Source organism: Solanum lycopersicum, chromosome 8, assembly GCF_036512215.1.
Source record: "Solanum lycopersicum chromosome 8, SLM_r2.1".
Classification (NCBI taxonomy): domain Eukaryota; kingdom Viridiplantae; phylum Streptophyta; class Magnoliopsida; order Solanales; family Solanaceae; genus Solanum; species Solanum lycopersicum.
In genome coordinates, this window is record NC_090807.1 from 28,812,907 (window position 1) to 28,836,827 (window position 23,921).

The 23,921-nt window shown below is 33.0% G+C and overlaps 1 protein-coding gene across 1 annotated transcript; it reads right to left on the bottom strand.

Moving 5' to 3' along the window:
- Positions 1–5,726: 5,726 nt before the first annotated feature.
- On the bottom strand, positions 5,727–10,196 carry LOC101261052 (homeobox protein knotted-1-like 3). The gene is made up of 6 exons (XM_004244893.5): positions 9,429–10,196; positions 8,207–8,327; positions 6,845–7,038; positions 6,644–6,775; positions 6,430–6,566; positions 5,727–6,350 (listed from the first exon to the last, which is right to left on the bottom strand). Exons 1-6 carry the CDS (start codon positions 9,888–9,890, stop codon positions 6,347–6,349), a joined length of 1,050 nt encoding a protein of 349 aa, XP_004244941.1. The 5' UTR covers positions 9,891–10,196; the 3' UTR covers positions 5,727–6,346.
- Positions 10,197–23,921: the final 13,725 nt, after the last annotated feature.

The following is a 23,921-nucleotide window of genomic DNA, read 5'->3' on the forward strand; positions in this document are numbered from 1 at the left end:
AGTTGATAAAAATTGAACTCTTGAAGAAAATCTTACCTTGAAGAAGAATCTTGAAAAAAGACTGAAAGGATCTTGAATGAAGTCTTCTACTTTGATCTTTCCATAGGGTTTTGTCTTAGGTTTGAGATAAAAGAGAATTATGGATTAAAAGATGAAAATCTGATTTATTTTTTTGTTAGCCTTTTATCAGTCATGAAAGTTTTATGCGGTTTTCTTGGAGGTAAAAAAAAACTTTTTAATGCTTTTTCGTCAACTATATTCATAATAGCATTGTATAGGTTATTAAAATAGTCATAACTTTTTACTCAAATATTAAATTAAGGTAAAATTGATAGTGTTGGAAATTAGATTCAAATACCTTTAATTAATGTTATGGCTCACATAACTCTTTATATTTAAGATATATGGTTGTTTGAAGTTGACCCAATTAGAATCTAACATCAAAACTTAATCGATAAGGAAACTTCAAGAACACTTATCAAGAACTTAAATCCCTAAATTTAAAGAACGAAATTCCGCTGAATAAATCATGATGGCGTGTGGGCAAACAAACCCAACAATGTGAAAGCTTACATACATGAAACAACCATCTTTCTGAAGAAACTTGAAGGAAAATCCTGAAATATGAACCCTAGATTAGTGTTTCTTGAATTCCTTGAGCTTAGAATTTTTGGAGTGGATGAGAGGGTTTGATTAATAAAAAACTGATTAATGTTAAGGGCAATTTAGATGACTTCCTAAGGGTTTTTAGGACTTAAGTCGGAATAACTTTTCAGCAAGCAGTGAGGTTTGTATTGGCTCCGTAACGCAGAGCCATCGCGGAGTTGCTACCACGTTTGAGGTCGTTAGTAAATCAGTCATAAATTTTTACTCTAAGCTCAGAATTTAGCAAACTCGGTGGCGTTGGAAAGGTGATTCAAAAGGTTCTAATCTTCCATCTTGTATGTCACCTAACTCAGCATGTACTAGTAGTTATGATTGTTTCAAATTGATCTAAAACTTACAAGAACTAAGAATGACTTGAATGTTTTTCTCTTTGGTTCTTCTTGGAAATAAAGGTGCTACATATATTAACCTTAACACTAAGAAAAAATTTAATCCCTCGGTAAAATCTTATACAATGAAGGATGGTTCAAGTCTAAGCTCAAAAAATTTCTAGGGTGTTACATACTCGATCAGATGAAACCTTATCCAACAAATCTTTCAATGACTTATTTAACTCCTTATGTTTAGTTGGAGCCATACAATAAGAAGGAATAGAGATAGTATGCGAATCTGGGAGAAGGTCAACATGAGAGTCTATTTCTTTTTCGAGAAGAACAATGGTAGATCATCAAGAAATACATTCTAGAACTCATTTACCAAGGGGAGCGACTCAAGAATATGGGTTTTGGAATACTTATCCATAACCCAAACAAGATGGAATATAAAACGCTTAGAAATAATTTTTCTAGATTTAAGACAAGAAAGAAACTAACCCTTAGGCATAGAATTTCTCCCTCTCCACTCTAGGGCGCGCTCATTTTGAAACTGAACTTAACCCCTCGGGTTTCACAATCAATAAAAGTATAACAAGAATGGAGCTAATCCATTCCAAAATAATATCGAAATTCAACATATCAGGATCTACAAGATCAACATGAGTGACTTATGGGATAAGGAGACGAGAAAATTTTTGTAGACTCTCTTAGTCACAATGGATTCACAAATAGGAGTAGAGACTAAATAAAGGGTCTAACAATACTTTCGAAAAAATATCAAATTCTTGGCGACATGAAAAACTTTCAACTTACCGGTAACAACATGGACTGATGGCCAAACTGAACGCGTCAACGCCTTGTTGGAATGCTATCTTAGGCACTATGTCAGTGCACATCAAAAAGATTGGGCTAAGCTCCTAGACATGGCGCAATTTTCTTATAATTTGCAGAGGAGTGAATCTACAGGGCGCACACCGTTCGAGTTAGCAACAGGCCAGCAACCCCAAACTCCGCACTCATTGCCAACATTGTTCGAGGGGAAGAGTTTGGGCGCTTACAACCTTGCCAAGGGTTGGGAAGAGCAACTCGACCTTGCCAAATCTTATTTGAGCAAGGCGGCAAGGAGGATGAAGAAGTTCGCCGACCGCAAGCGTCATCCCACCAATTACAAAGAAGGTGATATGGTTTTGGTAAAGTTTAATTCGAGGCAGTTTAAGGCACTTAGAGGCATGCATCACAACTTAGTGCGGAAATATGAGGGTCCGTTCAAAATTATTGCCAAGGTGGGTAAAATTTCATACAGGTTGGAGTTACCTCCACACTTCAAGATCCACCCGGTCTTTCATGCAAGCGTCCTTAAGCCTTATCATGAGGATAAGGATGATCCTAGCCGGAACAAGTCACAACGCGCCCCAATCACCGTTACTGCCTCGCATGATCGTGAAATTGAAGCTATCAAAGATTACCAAGCCAAGCGGAAACGAGGACAGCAGGCCAGTGCCATGTTTCTCGTACATTGGAAGGGACAAACTCCGGAAGAAGCCACATGGGAGAAGTACGAAGACATGTGGCAGTTCAAAGACAAAATTCAGGAGTTCTTGCAGCAATGCATCGCGGTCATCGCATCATGGGGTGGGGGAGATTGTGACGTCCCGCCATCCATTCAGGCCGAACGCCACCCAACGAGGCAGCCAGCAGGCGCAGCAGGCGCAAGGGAGCAAGCTGACCACGCAGGTCAGCAGCCAAGGGGGCCAGCAGCAGCTGAAGAGGCAGCAGTTACAACAGTTTCAGCTGTTACGGCAGTTACAGCCGTTACAGCTGTTACACTTGTTAGTGGGGCGGCTGTTTCAGGAGTTACAAGTCTTTGAGAGGCTTGTGCAGATCATGGGGCAGACTAGGAGCATCTAGGAGTCCTTTTTGGAAGACTTAGAAGCTTGTCTTGTAGGCATAGTCTTAGGAACTTGAATAGTTTATTTACTAACTCTTAGGCAGCATTAGAGTAGTATAAATAGTAGATTATTTTACTAGTAAAGCATCCAATCATTTTTCAAGTAATAGAAGTTCCTTCTTCCAAAGTTCTGTCTTACTTCTTATTTTCTTAGCGATCCGAGTTTTAGGCTTACTTGAGTTTGCAAGAACGTGCAAGAATCGTGAGTAAACCGTCAAGTGGCTCACGCAACATTGTCCGAATCAAAAAGTCCGTGACATAAGGACCATAAACTTCTAGGTTACGTAGATCCTCTAGCTAAGACATCCGACGGGGGCAAGTAAGAAGGGACAATGAGATTGCTATTAGCGACCTGACTCTACTAATGGGAGAGTCTCCATCTCAATATCCTCGTGATACTAAGTAAAATCCCACATTATAATCATTAATCATATTCATTTCATCATCTATGGACATGCATAATTAACCTACCACTCCAAGCTAAAGTAAAAGCTCCATAAATCTTGATTAAACATAGGTGAGAAAATCTTTCAAACTTATGAATCCTTATGTGAGAAAACCTTTTAAAGTTTCATGGATACTTTCATTTAAAAGCACTCTCAAGTCATGTACATCAATCTTATAAAAACATACATATCTTCATATATTTATATTTCATAATTCATAAGCTTCATCATGTGTTTATAATCCAAAATCATGGATCATGCATGGGTTCAAATGAATTCAACACAAAATGATTTAAATACTTCAATTCATGCATCAAAAGATAGAAAATAACTAATTGAATCATAGTTGACAAAAACCCATGAAGATTGAATAAACCCATAACTTTGAATTGAGAATTAAAGATTAGAGTTTGGATCTTCGAGGATCCAATGGAGGAAAGGACTCTATTGGTGAATACTACCATACCTAGATGATCAAAGCCCAAAATCTATGGTGAATTGGAGACCTTGAAGTGTAATCCTAGCTTCTTTTTCATTAGCTTGAGAGAGAAATTTGAGGGAAGAACTTGGAGGGAATTCGGGATGTAGGAGAATGATCTTAGAATAATAGTTTTAAGACTAAAATGCTTAAATGGGACTTAGAATAGGGGTAAAAAGGGCATAGATTAGGTATTAGACACTCAGCGAAACAACCTAAAAACCCATGAAAAATGAATTATAGAACTAGTCTATGGGTGTGACCTTACAGTCGGTACTGGTCAACAATAGACTAAGTACGGGAGCCTAGTTTCAAGCTAAATTTTGATGAGACTGGTCTGCAGCCCGTAAAACCTTTTACTGTCCATAGATCCCAATCGTAGAACTCAACTTTGACCTTAATATTTCACTAAGTTTGGGACCTTTCTACGACCCATAAAGCGTTTGATAGACCTTCCAGGTCGGACATAGAAAGATTTTCCTAAAATTCAACCCACTTTATACGGATGCCTTCTACAGTTCGTAGAATCTCTTATGGCTCATAGGCAGGACCCGTAGAACACAAACAATAGCCACAAAAATGCTATATTTTCCTTTTTCCAAAATCCAAGGTGTTACACAATGAGGACTAATATATGATGTTAACAAGTGGTACTTAAAACATGTAAGAAGGGGTTAGGCCTAAAATATTAATTAAGCCAAGCATGATTGAATAATTCTTTTAACTTGGTAAAATAACTTGAATACGTTAAAGTGGGGGAAAGCAACTCTGATAACTACATATTTAGGTAGAGTTAGACTTTGACTCGTCTCTTATATGTAATATGAGTTGTGTATCATATTGATTGACCTTCATACATTGCCTATGTTTTGTGATTATTGATCTAATGATGCCTGTTAATAAGCATGTGAACTGTTAAACTACCTATTATGACTCATGTGTATAATTATGCACTTGTGATTTATTTTGTGCGTTGTGTTGTCCTGAGAGATAACTGGAATGGTAAGCTTACTGAGATATGTTGTCATGGTAAGAATACATCTATTATTTTGAGAATGAGTGGGTTGAGTCTGATGTAAGCTTATGGACAAACAGTTGAGTGTGTATGTTCGATCTGATACTACACTTGTATTATATTTTTTTATGTGATGGATATATATCATCATGATGATGAGACTCATGTTGGATGTGAGCTTATGAACAAGTAATTGTGTATGGGACTGGGTAACACATCGATATGGTGCATGGACACCTAAGAATCCGTACAGGTCATGACTATATAGACAATATCAAAGACCATGTAGCATGTGTGAACAGATAGTGATTGTGTGAGTGGCCAGTGAGATTCATAGATTGTACCACTTTGAGGTCAGTGGGGATATGATTTCCCTGATGGTGTTACTGTTGATTGATTGAGGTCAGTGGGGATATGATTTCCCTGATGGTGTTACTGTTGATTGATTGCAGATCTTGTAACTATTTGATATATGATTATATGTGGAATTTCCACGATTGATCTGTTTCTCAGCATCGGTTGGGTGTAATGGCTCCTGGATAACTGTTATGACTTATTGATGAATGAAGTTCAATAAATCTCTAAGAAGTGAAGAATTTAGCAATGATGTCAAAGGAACACATCAAAGAACTTGTTCCTCTAGCAGAATTGTACACTGCAATGGAGTAGTTTCTGAAGACTTGGGGATTATTACACCTTCCAATTTTATAAGGAACTGGAGTTCAAGACATGAAAATATTATTCTTAATTAAGCACATCCCTTACCTGCAATTGCCGTACTGCTTTCCATCTTAAGCTTGTCAACAATGTTCAGGTAAATATAATTTCCGAACCTAAGCGAGTTCCATCCATACAAGTATTTGTATCCAACCAAAATATCTCTTTCTTCTTTTTTATTTTTTTCATCACATTGTAAACAATAACATGATATATGACATGAACCATCTATACATAGAGCTAAGAATACCTACACAATCTTAATTCTTACATAACGACAAGAAAAGTATTGATAAAACTGAGATTATTCAACTGTACACCCCCATATCTAACCCCAAACAAAAATGTGGTAGTGATTTCTGCAAGCTGCATGATTGAGTCACTGAAGTTTCCAACTATTCAAGTGCACACAAAACTGATACAGATGACAGATGCAGTCGATCCCAACTAATTTGTGATTAAATTATAGATGACTGCGATTGACATATATTAGTCACCGTACACCCTCCCCATCAGACTATTACGTAAATAACTAGCCTTTCCTCAACACATCATCATATCAATCCATCTTTTGATCAAGTAGGATCTGTCTGTAATAGTTGTAGTTGTCCTGCAGTTGCGAAATAATTGACCTGTTGCTTTAACTGAATGAGTCCATCTTTCTATATACTACGTAGAGATAGTAGCTGGACACTAGGTACGTAGCTCATCCAAGGAAGCTTGCTAACAACTTCTCTGACATGATGAGTAGTATTTTCAGATTCACCTGGATTAGATTTGAATAATTATGTTACGTGAAATCATTTACAATTTATTATCTATGCTCAATGTACATAATTAATTACCTTTTGCGTTTGCTCTTCAAAGCTGTAGAAGAGGAAGGATTACTGTGCCAGTTCCTTTTCCTTTGGTTGATAAACCAATTATTTATCTGCTTTAGTTGAAGACCTGTTTCTTCTACCAGTTTTGCCTTATCTTCCTCCTGCAAGAGATAAGAGGATGCTATTTAGTATGTCTACAGGTCAATTAACTCGACTGGATTGGCAACTAGAAGCTTACAGTGGGGTATGGCCACTTTGAATGTGATTGCCACCAAGCTTTCAAAACAGAGGTGGTATCGCCAGGGAGCTTTCCTGCCCTTCTCTTTCGAAGAATTTCCTCTCTAATATCCACTAGTTTTTCCTTGTAACCCTATTTGTGATTTAAGGAGTTGGATGAGTTACATTGAAGACATTTACATAGAAAATATAGCTCCTTTACCTGTTTCAACTCGTGCTTTAACTCCTGCCTCACACGCTCCATCAATGATCTCTCACTCTCTGTTGGGATCAAAGGACCAAAGCCCATGCTATCATGACCATCTAAACTTCCTTCAAACAAATTGGCATCACTATCCACCTGTTCATCTTCATCATCAGACATTGTAGCACCTGTACCTTCTCCTGGAGAAACTCCTGCATAAGCAACACACACATGTAGAAACAATATAACTTCAATAAACGGCTAAAACATTATATATAATTTTTACAGAATATAAAGGTAACTCAACCAGGTTATCCAGAAAAGATACTTGTGCATGCTTCATCATCATGCACAAGTCCTTTGGTTTAGAATTGTTTATGATCTTTGAGAAAAGAATTAATTAAGTGTATTCTACCATACTGAGCAGGGGATACACACATTGAGAAAATCATATCTTTTTCCATTCATTAGTTTTTATCAGCAGGCTCAAGCCACAAGGAAGTATCAAACCACATAGGTGGGAAAAAATAATGTCCTTCAAAGAGATACAAGTCCAATTTACTACAGAGAAAATGCACTTCTTACTTTTCTTCCTCAACTGTATGACAGGCATGAGAAGGTTAACAGAATGCATTTCATAAATAGTCATATTTGTAGCTAAAACATCACCGAGAGACGACTCAAAGAGCTCAATAGTTTACCTCAACGTGATGATCATTTGTTACCATGTTTTCATGCTTGCAATTCCCATGACCAACCACAGACCTTGGAACTGTCTAGTTTGATACTTCTAACAGATTCGTCACATATATGTTTAAGAACTTACCTGATATAATGGAAAAATAGTTTCTACCACTGAAATCAAATGTTAAAATTTGAACAGATGACATGAAACTCTATCCTACAGTTGTTCTGTTCTAAAAGGGCATGCTCAGAAAAGATAACAGACCTATTTAAGTAAATTATGAATATTAAGGAAATCATTACCCAAATCTCTCCCTCTCTCCCTTGGACTCATATATGCACGACATTTGTGCAGGTTAAAATGAAGCTAACTTAGAGCAATAGGGTAAATAGCAACATAGAGATTATAACAGAGAGATAAGAGAATGAAGTCTGCTCTGAGATTATATGAAAGTTTCATTGTAAAAGTATTGAATACAATAAGAGGATAAGAATAAAATTATATTCAGGTTGGATTGCAAAGGAACCGAATCCATTATATGCAATTGTTATTTCTTGGATTAGATTGGGAATAAATGCAATATCACTTCCATAGTCCAAGTATATTTTCAGAAAATATAAAATTAACACAAGAAAATCACAAAAGTCACTGTAAATGTTAATCATAAAAATGTCTCAAAATGAATAATGGATTACCAGTTAAGCTTTGCAACGACTGCTCGATTTCCCAACAAGCCATAACTGCTTCCATTGCATGAACACGAACATGTTGTTGTAGTTGCTCTTTAAAAGAACAAAGCAACAGGACATAATGTGTCTACAAAAAAAATAGAGAGTAAAAACAAGCTCTAGCACCAAGCAAATTTGAGATCAGTTTGTGAATAAGAGATATCTCCCTATGAGCAAGATAGTATAAACATCAAGGGAAGATTCACTTCAGAGTTATTATTTTGTATTTTTTTTCCACACCATTTGAAGAAACACGTGATATCTAGGTACTTAGCTACACTTTTTACACTATAAAAAACTGCGTCACTTGCCAAAAGTTACTACTGCCGAACTGAGATACAGCAATAAATGGTATGAGTTCATGAATTAAGTAGAGTATAATTAAATGGCAAATTTTTAAGGTTGAGACTTGACATCATCTTGGTTATATGAACATTGTATAATAAAGTAAAGAAACTACTTTATGACAAGTCTGCAATAATTAGTGGCACCATTCACCTAAACTTGCATAAGTTCATCTCTTGTGTATACATATACGTAGTCAAATTTTTAAGATACTACTACTTGAGATTCCTGGAGTTATCACTTGAGCAATGAAAAGAGAGCTTGAAATTCCTGGTCGGGGATGACATGATATTCTTTCTGCCTAAGATGTTGATGCCTCACGATATTTTCTGTTTTGTGGCTAGTAATTTCCAAAAAGAAATTTTGATCTCTTCTAATAAGATAAGTAGGAGCCACACAAATTGATGAGCTGACATTTAATTCAGTGGTCCTATTATTTAAAGGACCATATGAGCAAAGACTTGTGCTATATATTTCATATTCAGCCAAACCGGTGATTAAATATATGCAAGGACGACAAAGAAATACGAGTAATTCTTAAATTTTGAACTATCTCATATGGTATCAAATTCTTAAAATCAACTCACACACACAGAACATGATTTCTTGAGTCAAATATTAATTGTTTTGGGTTTTCCCAAAATTACCACTAAAGATGGCTGAAAACATTAAATTTGGACAAACCAGTCTCAGACTATCCTATCCTACTTCACTCAATAGCAAAATCAAATCCAGAAAGAGCAATAGACACAAACTTTTTGGATTCCATAAAAGTTCAAACCTAATACTCGTATTGAAGGCAAATTGCATATGTTCTCAAATGGAAGGAAAAGAAAAAGCTTACCAAAAACTGATCAAGTTCCTTATCATCAGAAAGATTCCCATGTCCAAGGCCGGAATATTTGCCTACTATTTGCTGCGACTGTGCCAGCTGTGCATCAATCCTTGGCAACTGATCTACAGGCGTTGCTATTCGTAAGCACGCCACATGGGCTGACAACAATTGCTCAAACAGTGGATGTGCCAGAATTTCAGATTTATACCCCGCATTTTGCCAATTAACGGCTTCACTCTCACCAAACTCGTCCTTAGTCAAATCGGAATCATTGGATGCCTGAATATTCCTCTGTAAAATGGACCTCGATAACCACTGGTTTGAGTTGGACTCCCCAGTATACTGAGTTTGTGGTAAAAGTATTTCCCTGTTGAGCGACGTCGGTGGCGGCTGCTGGTGCTCTAGCGGTTTTACGTCCTGTTCCGGTAAACTAGTCATCAAAATTGGTGAATTTTGATCCGGCATATCCATTTAAAAAACACACAATTTCATCTATATATATCAGAAACTCATCAATCAATTAATAATACAGAACGTGCAACGAGCAAGAATTAATAACAACAGAGGAAGTGTATATGAGGTTTTTGTAGATAGATAGAGTTTAGAGCAAAGGCCAAAGAGAGGAAAAAGAAAGCTAAGAGAGAGATAAAAGAGGAAGCTTCGGTGTGAATATATATTTCCGGGGAAGGGAAAACTATACATCAGTGGTCCCAAAAGGTTGGACTTGGGATTGAGGGTAAAACAAAGTGGTTGGTTTAGTCGTTGAATGTAAACAATAGAATGCACGCCTCTTGCTTTCACATATATAGCCCCTCGCAAATAATATAATTAATTTTCGTAGCAATAGTTTAATAATTATAATTTATAGTTACATGCTATAGAAAGCATAGAAGCAAGTGAGAGAGGACAAGAAATGGAAGAAAAGTGAATTTTATATATATATATATATATCGATTATATAATTGAATATTATACATATGCATTTGTATATATGACAAGCGAAATTATGAGATGGAGGAGAGAGGACAATAATTTGTATAATTCGCATCTCATTTGTATAATTTTCACGTGTTTTTATATAATTGAGTAATATAAAATTTGAAATTATACAAATATAGTAAAACTCGAAATAACAAATTGATACAAACATAAATATATGAACTTTAAGCAATCATACAAAATATATTATACAAATTACATTATATAAATCGTATTACATATAATTCAAAAACTATACGCGTATACAAACTTTATAAAGTTATATAAAAAAAGATGAATATATATATGATGACAAAATTGAAAACTCAAAGGAAATAATTGTCATGTACAAATACAAACAATCGTATACAAATATAAATCAAACAAAGAATTGTTAGCAGCGAATTATACATATACAAACGTGACTAATTAAAAAAAATCTAATCAACCCACATAATTAATGTATAATGTTAGTTGCGGGTGGTAATTATAGCAAACTGTAACTGTGATGAGTAATTAAATAGTATAAATTTGCTTAACCGCGTAATTTTCCTTAATTGAACTAGTCAACTTTTTCGTGCTTTGCCCGAAGCGAACTGGTCGTTTTATAAATTTGTTATTGACTAAAAAAGTAAACTTATTTTTCCTACTGTAGTTCTTTTAAGGATTTTTTAACATTATAAAACATTATTGATGAAAATTTATCATTTGGTTGTTCCTTTTTACTTCGGAGAGGTAAAATTAAAATTTAAACTTAATTAATTTTGAGCTTTAGTCTTTTAAGTTACTGAACTTTAGATTTTTATGTGTATTTATTCAATGAAATTTATAGAGATCAAAGTTATTTGATTGACCGACCACACTACTTTGTCCCTAATTTCAATGAAACCAAGAGTATTGAATGAACACAAGTATTGATCAATAACAATAATAATAACGTCACTTGTGTATCAAACAAATAGTATCTGAAAAAATATGAGGGAAAGATTTTTAGCAAAAGAAATAACTTGAAAATTCAAAAAGGCAAATAAAATTATGTAAAAAAAAAGGTGATTTGACGAAATAACATAAATAACATTAATAATAAGATTTAAAGGAAGGAACTAAAATAAATTAATAGCATTAATAATGATGGGAATTAAATATCCCCATCTTTGATATTTCAGTTTTTTGATTTTTTTTTTAAAAAGAACTTAAGTAAATAAAAAAAATTGAGGCATAATCTTTTTTGGAACAACAACTTTATTTCTGAGAAATTATTTAATAAAAATATAAGAAAATGTCCAAAATATTGATAAATTAAAAAGAAAATAAATTTAAATTAGGGACTCAAAAAATAAGACAAAGTAAAAGAAGAAAGTAATTAGTAGAATAAATAAGTTGAAACAAATAATGGCAGCATTAATCTTTAATTAATTGAAGACAAAGAAAAAAAATAAGTAATGAAACATAAAAAAGAGAAGATAAAATGTAAAAAAGAAAGGAATATATATATATATATGTAACTATTGTGTTATGTAGTAAACTTTAATTAATTTAAGACAAAGAAAAGGTGAGTGAATATCTCTTCCTCTTGAGAATAGATGACACATTTATAGGGACATGGATGGCAAATTTTTTTTAGTCGATTCACAGTGAAAAATCTTTGTTACAGTGGTAGCCAAAGATGGAATATGTGTTTTGGATGTATATGTTTGTGCAGGATTAAGCTCTTCTAAGGAACTCTAGGTTGTTGCTGCCGCAAATAGTGATAAGTTGCCTTAATTTGAATTTACCTTGTTTTTTCAGCTTTTTCATCTCCTGTATAAGTACTCCAACAACACTAGTTAAATCGATCATAACTTTTCGATTGTCTATTATTTTCCTTATCACCCAAGATGCATTCTTGGGGTTGTCCATAATTTCCAAGTCTCTACTTTTGATGTAATCATAGTTAATCCACTTTATTCATAGAGATTCTTTTTTCATAGAGATAACTCACAATTGTTTGGGTATGGTTGTCTTTTTCCAAGTACCAGGTGCATTTATAATAAGACCTCTGGCTGCCCCTAGTTTACACGCCTTCTCCCAGGCTGCTAGTGCTTTCCTTAACATCTCCCCTTTCCCAGTCCATAGAAAAGTTCTACATGCAGCTTCAATAATTTTTACTACTTTCTTTGGCAGGACAAAATTCTGAGCCCAATAGCTTTGCATACCAAACAATACATACTTGATTAACGGCAGTCCACCAAAGTATGAGAGTAATCTAGCTGACGAACATTTCAGTTTTGTTGTGATCTTCTCCACTAGTGGCAAACACTCTTGAATAGTCAATTTGTTTATTGACAAAGGGACCCCCAAAATACTTAAAGGGGAGGGTTCCTTTATGAAAACCAAACAATGTGAGTATATCATTCTTGACCTCATATGTTACCCAGCAACATAAATGGAACTCTTAGTTTCATTAGCCTACAACCCTGATACATTAGAAAAGTTCTGAAAAGTTTTATCAATAATGCAATAGAGATAATGTCAGGCCTGTAAAGCATCATCAAAAAACATATGCACCACTCCCAATCTGCCACATTTTGGATGGAAGTTGAAATTCATGTTTCTACCCAATAGCTTCATCTTTCTACTAATGTACTCCATAGCTAGCACAAAGAGATATGGGGACATGAGATCCCCTTGCCTCAGTCCTCTTTTTGCCTTGAAAGGATTAGTCAGGCCTCTATTGATGACAGTGGAAACACACTCCCACCCATTCTATGAACTTGTAAGGAAATTCAAGATTGACCAGCATAACTTCTAGAAAAGGTCATTCTAAAGTATTATATGATTTCCTAAGATCCACCTTAAGAACACATCTAGGTGAATTCTACTTCCCAGTATACCCTTTGAACAACTCATGACTTAGAAGTATATTACCATATTAAACCTTTATGTATAAGTAATATTAGTAAATTACTATAGATTTTATGGGTTATCATTTTACTCAATAATTAACTCAATAACAAAAACTAGGCCTAACCCATCTAGATACCTCAAGTAGACCTTATTCATTTTAAACATCTTAAGTAGGGGGTCATTGTGTCAAACTGATAGTTTTTTGACAACCAACCAAATATATAAGATGTGTGTATTACACACGCCGATGACGTGTCAAAGTAGCTAATTAAATAGTGACATGTGATATATATATAAAAAAATAACTATTAAAAAATATATTATGAATAAAATATTCAAAACTGTTTAATTAATTAATTGCTCAAAAAATTATCTTTAAATAAGTATAAAAAGGAAAACAAAAAAAATCTACGACACCTTTCTTTTTCTCCTCCACTATTTCCACATCTCCTCCTCCTCTAAACACTATTACCCTGATGCCTTCTTCTTCAAATTTGAAGATTATCATTACTAGCATCTCTTTCTTCAATCTACCTTATATAACCAATTTGGGTCATAAGCAAGTACCCAAAATCCAATTATCATACTATTACCATCATCTTTTTAATCCTTCAAATTCATCTCCTTTTTTTTCTTCAATCACCTTTAGCATTGGAACTGCTCATATTTAAAGTTTCAAAGTACACAAAAACAATTATGCATGATAAAATCAAATCTGTTTATGAATTTACTTAAAATAGAAAAATAGAAAAAGTTAAAAGCTTAGAGAAGTGGAAAATTAGTATTTCAAAAATTGAATCTGAAAAAAATAACTTAAATAGATAGAGGTGAAAATCGACCAACAAAAATTTGAAGGATTCGGTGAACTATATCCGACAATGAAACTATGAAAAAAATTATGTGGAGAAATTTGATACCATAAAGAAGATATATGGTCTAGATATGGTTTGATCATTTCTTAAATTATATTTGTTGATGTATCTTATTAATTTAATTTTCCCATCAAAAAATGAAAAAATAGGAGAAAATTGAATATATAATGGTGGCAAGGTAGTTGTATATGGCGAAGGAAGTGTGCGAAGGAGAGAGAAGGAAGAGGAAATAAAAATCATAAGAGTTACACCTTTTACGCGTTCAAAGCAAGTGTAGCACACATACTATGTCAACTAAGCAAAAAGTGTCAAAAATGACATAAATAGGACCCTATGTAAAGTGTCTAAAATGAACATCGTTCAATTAATGTGTTTATGTTAAACTTGATGCCAGCTTTAAGGGGACACCGATGGATTTGGCCTAAAAACTAATACCAAATAGATAACCCGATAATTTGTACAAAATCATTAAGCACATGTTAGCCTAATAACCAAATAACAATAAGCCAATAACACTTTTTTAGTTCGGTCTATCGGTTTGTTCAATTTTTGCACACCCCGAAGAATAATGCCAAATGAAACCAAGTTTAAGATCAACAAAAATGAACAAAAACAACATTTTCTTTTAATAAACAAACCTCCACTAATAGGTTTTTAGGACTTAACAAGTGAATAATGGGTATTATGGTTATCTTTTGTCTTTATTTTTAAATTTTATTTACGTGTATGAATAATCAATTTGAATCAAATCGAACAAAATTCGATAACAATCAAATGGATAAATGTATATTATATTTGGTATGGTTAATTTTAATAATTTAAAAGACAATTAAGTTGGTTAGACTTTGATTTTTTTACCAATAACCAATCCAACCCAAACTCATCTCGTGTTCTTCAAGCCCAAGGACCTCTAAAATTATTTGAAGTTCAAAATATCCCCAAAATCTCAGTTTATGTCTATATACATGGGTCTTCATACGACTAGAGATAGAGATGAAAATCAATAGAAAACCTTTATTTTTTAGAGCAAATTTGGATAGGCTTAAAAGCTTATCAAATTGACTTAAAGTCAGTTTTTGACTTATTAAAAAGTTTGACAATTATCAAAGTAACTTATTTTAAGTCAAAAATGACTTATATTCAGTTAAAAGCTAAAAGCTAGGTCTTTTTATGTTGACCAACTATATTACTTTTTTGCCCATAATTCTTTTTATTATTATTATTATTGTTGTTGTTGTTGTTGTTGTTGTTGTTATTATTATTATTATTATTATTATATTATTATTATTATTATTATTATCATTATTATTATTTTTATTATTATTATTATTATTATTTTCTATTATATATTACTATTATTATTATTATATCTAATTACATATTATTATATTATTATTAGTATAAAGAAATATGTGAATGATAGGAAATTTATTACTTATGGACGTAAAATATAAATAGTTTTGTTTTATTTTTTTGTATAAAACCTTAAATTAAACAAGTTTTTATCATGTTAACAACTTTAAGGGTATTTCAGATATTTTGTTAAAAAAAAGTGATTACGAGCATTTATTTGTCAAACACATCAACAACTTTTTTTCAACTTGAGCATTTTTATCCAAACACATAACTACTTATTTTAAAAATAAGTTTCAGCACTTTCAAAAGTACTTCTTAAAAGTTACTTTTTTAAGCCAATCCAAACGGGCTCTTAGTGGAGATCCACAAGTCTTCCGCATACATATAATTCTTCGTCTCTAAGTTGTGACGCAAGTTCTCATATTTCTATGGTTGTGATCAAATCTTGGATCTTCATTCATGATGAAGTTTCAATAAGTATTTAATCAATTAAAGAACAAATCAAAATTTTTGAGTTTTTGATCTTGAGGAGAATTATAAAGTTATATTTTTTATCATTAAATTTTATAAATATTATAACCTTTAAATAAATTATTGATATTTAAATATCTTTATTTGTCGCTACTTATCCTTTCTTGATTCTGTTTTTGAAGAACGAAATCTAACCGGTTACAAATTGGCATGCTCATTGTGACATCATTTACCTCTCATCTCTTCTATTCATAGTTCAGTATTATTAATATGGTTGCAAAGAATATCAACTCTAAATAAGATTCTCTTGAAGATATTGACTTAAAGAATATCTCTTAAGTTACCATGAAGATTTTGACCAAATCAAAAGGAGTAATGTTGAAATGTTGGGACAACAACTGCTTTAAGTACCATCCAAGTCATCTCATATTTTCAATTTATATTCTTTAAAAGAAGAAATATCATCCCTGTATATTCTAGAATGAGGGAACAACATTAGTAAGGTGTATCAACTAAGATCGTTATGAGAATTCCATCATTTGTTCAATGATCCCATCAAGAAGAACTATGATGGTTTGTTGAGCGCTAGATCTACTAGAATTTTTACTTATGTCACTTCTCAATCTGAAATTTATCCAAGTAATCTTTTGCATTGTTCTTTATTCTACATGATGGTTGTGAAAGTGATAGTGATCAAAGCTTTCACCATAGAAAATCAACTTGCAAATATGACAAAAGAAGTTGCAGGTTTATCAAAGAATTTTGAAGGTTAAGGAACCTAAGTTACAACATTGAAAGATATGAAAAATAGCACAAAGGAAGAAGAGTCTACTAAGTCATCGGCGAAGCTTCACTAAGCAAAAGATAAAAAAGAGTTCTTTGCAAATCAAGAAATAACTATCAAGGAGATTCAGGTGTCAAGCGAAGGTTTGGTTCATGTTGACCAATTAAAGGATTTTATTATGCAGACCGTCAAAGATAAATTCAAGTCAACATCCAAAACTTCTCTTACATATGTAAAGTCATATACACAAAGTTTGATAACTTTAAGATACATAGATATAATTAATCTCCTAAGTTGTAGCAATTTGACGACAAGGGAAATCCAAAATAACATGTAGCACACATAATCAAAACTTGAAATAATGCTGAAAGATATGGCTATCATCTTGTAGACAGTTTGCTTGATCTCTCAAAGGAATACTTTTGACCGATACATATATCTTAGATCTAGCTTCATCGATAGATGAGAAGATGGAACAAAAATTTCTTAAGATTTTCTATAGCATAAGAAGTATTCTGAGCATGATAGCGCTTACTAATTGATAACGCTTCAATCACTCTCTTAAAAAAAATTAAAGAGTAAGCAACCGTCTCTACTAAAAATAACCAACTAAGATTCAGGGTCGAATCACACAACAAATGGTGCAAGGTTAAGTATCCAATTACTGAATTAAATTACAACTAATCTTACTGTGGTAAACATGACAAATGGGTGAATGACTCTACCAAATTTAACAACACCATTTGAGAAAGAGAAATATACCAATATTAAAGCCAGTGAAAGATCACGAGATTAATTAAATCTAGGGTGTGGAGATTGAATATTGAGAACACTAGGGGTAGTATCAAATTGCACGGGAGAACTAGACAATCATGGATAGACTAGGTTCTTCTTTAGTTATGTTAATATTCTTTTGATCTCATAACACAATTTCATGAAATCTCCTTTCGATCAAATTCATACAATTCTCAACTCAGCCTACTACCTTGAATTTACAATTTACCTTGGGTAAATCACAAACATCGACATAATCATCCACTCATACCGGTCTCTTTCGATCACCGATGCTAGATCAAAGTTAAGATAAAGTTATCCACCTTGATTCATAAATTAAATACATGGTAAACGTTGAAATCCATGATTAATAGTTCTAAAACAAAGCAATCCAACACACCAACTAAGTTAAATCAAAAACTAACCCCATAATCATACCTAAGAGATTGGGGTTATAGCCACTCATCACAAAAAGAAATGGGGAGTATACCTTGAATGAAATTAGCTACGGGTAACATAAATTTGAGCGACTACAAGCAAATTCACTTTGACTTCAACCTCAATTGAGAAAATTCAAGATTATCAATTCATAAATCCCCCCAAAAAAGAAGGTATCTCTACTCAATAATGAGTATTTCTCTCTCTTTACAATACTCATAATTTTTCTCACAAATTTCAAACCCCCCTTTTCTTTCTCATTTGGGCTATTTATAGTTTTTCAAAAATTTGGCCCAAAACTCAATGCGCTCTTCACTTGGAAACATTTGTCGGGCTCGCCAGTATTGTTCAAATCAGCTCATTTGTTGCTCTAGGCTTCAGGTGTTCGACCATTATTCGGCTGTCTATTCGAGTCTCCTTTTATTGTTCGGTGAGTCGCCGATTGTCACCTTTATTCGCCTTTTGAATTTCCATTTGATCATTTCAATGACTTTTTACCCTGTTCGCCTATTGCATTCAGCGAATCATCATTTTTTCATGACTTCGCCTACCATCCTTTAGAAAGAAACCCAGTGCACCGTAAGTTTGGGCGATATCATGCTCATTAGGCTATTTGTCCTTCTTGTTTTGGTGATCATTAGAGTGTAATTTACGCTTCTTCTTACATTTTTTGCCAATCTTTCACACATTCATCCTTTCCTTGTCATTTATCCTTTATAGTTAAAAATCATCAAGATATCATTAGAATATGATACAATTAGACATTGAGGACACTAATTAATGAACTAAATAGGCCTCAAATGAGTGCAAATCAACCATTCATCAACACCCCCAACTTAAACGTTTACTTGTCTGCAAGTAAATCAAGAACATAATAATCTCAATAATGATGTCTACAATCATATTAAATGAGAGCTAACATGCAAGTTCCATTTACATGACTACTCTTAACAACATGCTACACTCAATCATGATAAAAAAAAAGCTTCACATGATGATTAGTCGATTTCAACAAAATCTCAAGCTCATTATAGCTTCTTTTCTAATGAAAGACCATCTTTAAATAATTGCATTCAAGTGCCCTCACATGAAGAACTTTTCATGCTCTCACAAAGCAAACCAACAAAGAAATAAGAAATCAATTGCAACTCTCGCTTTCTAAAAAGAGAAATACATGCAAGCTTCATCTCATGGGTTTGCCATATTTTTTAATCACCACATAACCTAGATCATGCAGGATCTCAAGGGTCTTTTAGACTTTTTATGAGGCTGAATGATGAGTTATGATCAATGCGGCTCAGTGGATTCTAATCATTGTTACAATCAGTTTCACCTCTTTTCAAGTTTTTTTCATTGTTTTCCGTCTGAGAACTCAAACTTTGATTTGTCTATCACTTCATTTTTTGAATTCCCTATTTTATTTCACCAACTTCACTTTTTATTTATACTTTTCAAAAGTTTCATCACAATGATTCTCTTTTTATAAGGAGGGTTCCTCATTTTGATACCGAACTTCAAAGTTGAGTCTCATTTTATCTTTCTTTGCTCTTAACTAGGCTTTCGTTCCTGCTTTCTTTCCACACATCCAACTTAGACTTTTGACCTAAGTTGACAATTTAATCATCATAATGCTTCAAAAAGGATTTTGGTATGTCTAATTGTGATTTAAAAATATGACCAACGACTTATAGTTTGTGATTTTGTGCCTGCAATAGGTGCCTTTATGGAATGAACTTTGCCATTATATAAAGATTATCAAAAGGAATTGAAGCACTATAATTCTTAAGTAGAATAATTTTTGCAAAAGAGGTTTCATATTGCCAATGACATTTTGATAATATGAGAAAAATATGTCGAAAAATTATTTTTAAATACTTGAAAAATATTTTTGAGATCATATTCAAAATGTGGAAAGTTTATGCTTATGATAAAGATAAAATTAGAGTTAGTGTCTAATTAAATTTGGAGAACAAGATATGAAATTCAATGAAACTTTTGTATTATGTTAGAGAACAAAATTCTTGTAGTATATTGATATTGCGGTCGTTGAGTTTTTCTTTTACTAGAATATTGTATGACTAGTATGAAATTACCAAATTCTTGTTAAATTAATTGTGTTCTTTTATGAAAAAATGTCACTTCAAATGTTGTGATTTTTTATGAAAAGATGTTTATTAAAATAAAAATATTTATATAGGCATGAGTATTGGTGAATAATGTTTTGTTGTATCTTTTAAAAGAAGCATTTAAATTATATTATTTTTATTGGACCCGATAAAACTATGTTCATGGATGGTTCTATAACAAAAAAATTGAAAGTTATGGAAAAGTCCTTCTGAAAAGGACATTTGACAAGGTGTTTATTCTAAACAATGTTTGTATCAAACAAAAATGTAATAAGTAGGAACAAATTTTTTTGAGAAAAAGCTTCAAACTCAATAATTTTATTAGTTCATACTTGCTTGAGTCAAACTGCTTGTGACATGAACACTTGAGACGTATAAATTACAAAACTTTGCAAGGAAAGCTGATTAACTTAGGAGTTTTATCTAACTTTGAGTGTAATAAATAAAAATGTCAAGTTTGCGTTGAATCTAAGTATGCTAAGCTTTCTTATAAATCTATTGAAATGAATTTTAATCCCTTAGAGTTGATTTATACTGGCATTTTTTATATGAAGTCAACACTATCTCTTGGTGGGAAAAAATATATCATAACTTTTATTAACAATTACATTAGATACAATTATTTCAATTTGATTAAAGGTAAGGATGAAACCAGAAAAACGATAAGGAAATATAAAATTGAAGTTGAAAATCAGTTGAAAAAAGATAAAAAAAAAATTAAAGGAATGGAGAGTATAAGACATCATATGTTTTCATTAAGATTAATACCTCTGAATATAAATACACATCTAAATCTTAATATTTGCATTAAGAGCTAGAAGTCTAGATCTGAATACACATCTGAATATAAGATGTGGTCTCCAAATATGAACACTTATGATTATTGTTTGTTTTTAATAACTGAATGTGCATATGAAATCAAACATTATATTAATAAAATGTTATAAAAAATTCATTTCAACAAAAAAAATACTTTTTGACTAGAAAAATAGTACTCTTTGACTAAAAAAAATATCATAGTCATCAAGAATAATATATAAAAAATCACAAATAAATTTTTTTTATAGGCACAATATAATATCTAAAAGTTCAATAAGTATGATAGATACTAGTCGGAAAATAAATAAATAAAGTATCACATTATCAACGCCTAACATATATTTTGGTTAATTAGAAAAACTAAGGAATTCTTGTCTTTTTTCTAATAACCTTAATCCAGTTCTCTAACTTGTGAACATCTAATGTCGTTCATGCTTTTTTGTAGTGGGCACTTTCACAAAAATACTACCACATGTATTGCATAATGACTCTTTCCATCCAAGTCCATCTAATTCTTTCATATATTCTTCAAATGTAGGTGCACTATTTTTAATCAATAATTCCAGAGTTATACTCACATTGTCGTCAATTTTCAATTCAAACAAATAAGTTTTTTTTTCTCCCCAAAACTTTCTTTCCCAGCTGAAATTGAAGATTGGGATGGAGAATTATTAAAGCTCCATTGTTTTCATATCAACTAGTTCAACAACAATAATATATTAGTTTTATCTAAACGGATTTGATGATCAAAGTGTCGCAATAAAATTTTAGGCCTAAGAAAATTCTAATAAGAGACCTCAAATATGTATACATAGCCATTATTTTCAATTACAAATAGTATTTTTCACTCAAAAACCTTGATAAACATCAATATACTAAAAATGTTATTGCAACAACTATTTTTGACAAACATCAATATAATCTAAAAAAATTAATATAAAAAAATATACTTGTAAGGATTATGAAAATTTACTAGTTCAAGAGAAAAAAATTGGTGTTTGATTGATAAAAGAGAGGAAGAAAGTTTGTAGTTATGACAATAAAAGTCACACAAACATATCTTTTTAATTCATGAGAACTATCTTTAGAGATTACTAGCATGATCAACTTCATTCCTTGAATATATTAGCATGTCATCAATAAAGTCGATAAAAAATATATATAAATAAGGTTTGAATACTCTATTCACAAGGTCCATGAATGCTGCAGGTGCATTGGTCAAACCGAAGGACATCACTAGAAACAAATAATGACCATAACGCGTTCAGAAAGCTATCTTCAGAATATCATATTCCTTACCCTCAACTTATGGTAGCATGATCTGATGTATATCTTAGAAAAACAAGTAGCACCCTAAAGCTAATCGAAAAGCTGACCAATTCTTGAAAGAGGATGTTTGTTCTTGAGGTAACCTTGTTCAACAGATGGTAATCTATACACATCCTGACAAAACCATCTTTCTTTCTCACAAATAAGATTGGAGCGCCCCAAGGTGAGACATTTGGCTGAATAAATCAACTGGTCTTTGAGCTCTTTCAACTGTGTTGGTGCCATTCTATATGAAAGAATGGATATAAGATGAGTAACTGGAAGAACATCTATACTGAAATTCATCTCTCTCTCTCTAAGGATGGACTCCGGGTAGATCATCTGGAAAAAGACTTCTAGAAACTCTTTTACTACTGAAACTGACTGAATATGAGGTATCTAAAACCTAGAGCCATTAACTTGGACCAAGTGATTGACACACACTTAAGAAACTAACTTATTTGCCTTAAAGTAAGAAATGAAACGACCCTTAGGCACTGGCGAAAAACTTCCCACTCAAAGTCTAGCTCATTTGAAAACTGAAACTTGAAGACCCGAGTACTACAATCAACTAAGGCATAACAGGTATGAAGCCAGTCCATACCAAGAATGACATCAAAATCTACCATGTCTAACTCAAAAAAAAAATCATCCATGATACTCTTGTAATTGACAGAAACAAGACAATCACGATAGACTCTCTCTACTAGAATAGACTCACAAACAGGTGTAGAAATAGTGAAGGGTTCACTATGTTGCTTAGGAATAACATCAAAATTAATCGCAACATAAGGAGTTACAAAGTACAAACTCGCTCCTAGGTCTAACGAAGTATATACATTAAAGTTAAAGACTTGGAGGATACCAGTGACAACATCTGGCGAATCCTCTTGCTTTTGGAGACTTGTGATAACATATAGGTGATTTGATCCTCTGTTAGTACCTAAAGTATCTCCTCTAGGTGCAGCTCTGTCTGGTGGAGCATCTGAAGAAGACTGGGATCTATTGCCCCCATTACCATTACCCTTCTTGTTATTTGGACACTCCACCATGAAATGACCATTTTGTCCACACTTCAAACAACCAGTGGAGCCCACACAACAAGTACCTGAGTGGTTCCTTCCATATTTAAAACATGCAGGAGACTCGCTACCCCCTTGATCCATACTAACCTGAGAATAGATAGGTTTAGCTCTAAATTCTGACAATTGTACTCTTATTTTTTAGTGCAAGTGCACTAGAAGAAGATGGAGCAGGTCCTTCTGTTTATGTTGGAAGGATGTCCGGTTGACATTATTCTTTTGTTGTCTGGACTCATTTCCTGTCTTAGGTTTTTTGTTCTTAAACTCCTCTCTATCCGTCAACTTCTCTTCCTCAACCTGCTGCATCCATGTCACCTATTAGTATTGCAGGCCTACCTTCCTTACTCGATAGACGAGAATCCTGCTTAAGTGTGAGGAACTCTTGTACCTTAGCCCCTTTCAGTTCTCAAGGACAAAAACGCCCCAAGAAGGACTACTCAACACAAACCAAACTCGCATGTGGTGCATCCTCAACTCATTTTTTTCCATCGATCGAACCATATGCTAACAACACCTTTCATTTGGAATGCAACTAATTCCACCTTCTCAGTATCAACAACATGCACGACATGAAGTACAATTTGAAGTTCTTCAATAAAGTTATTTGG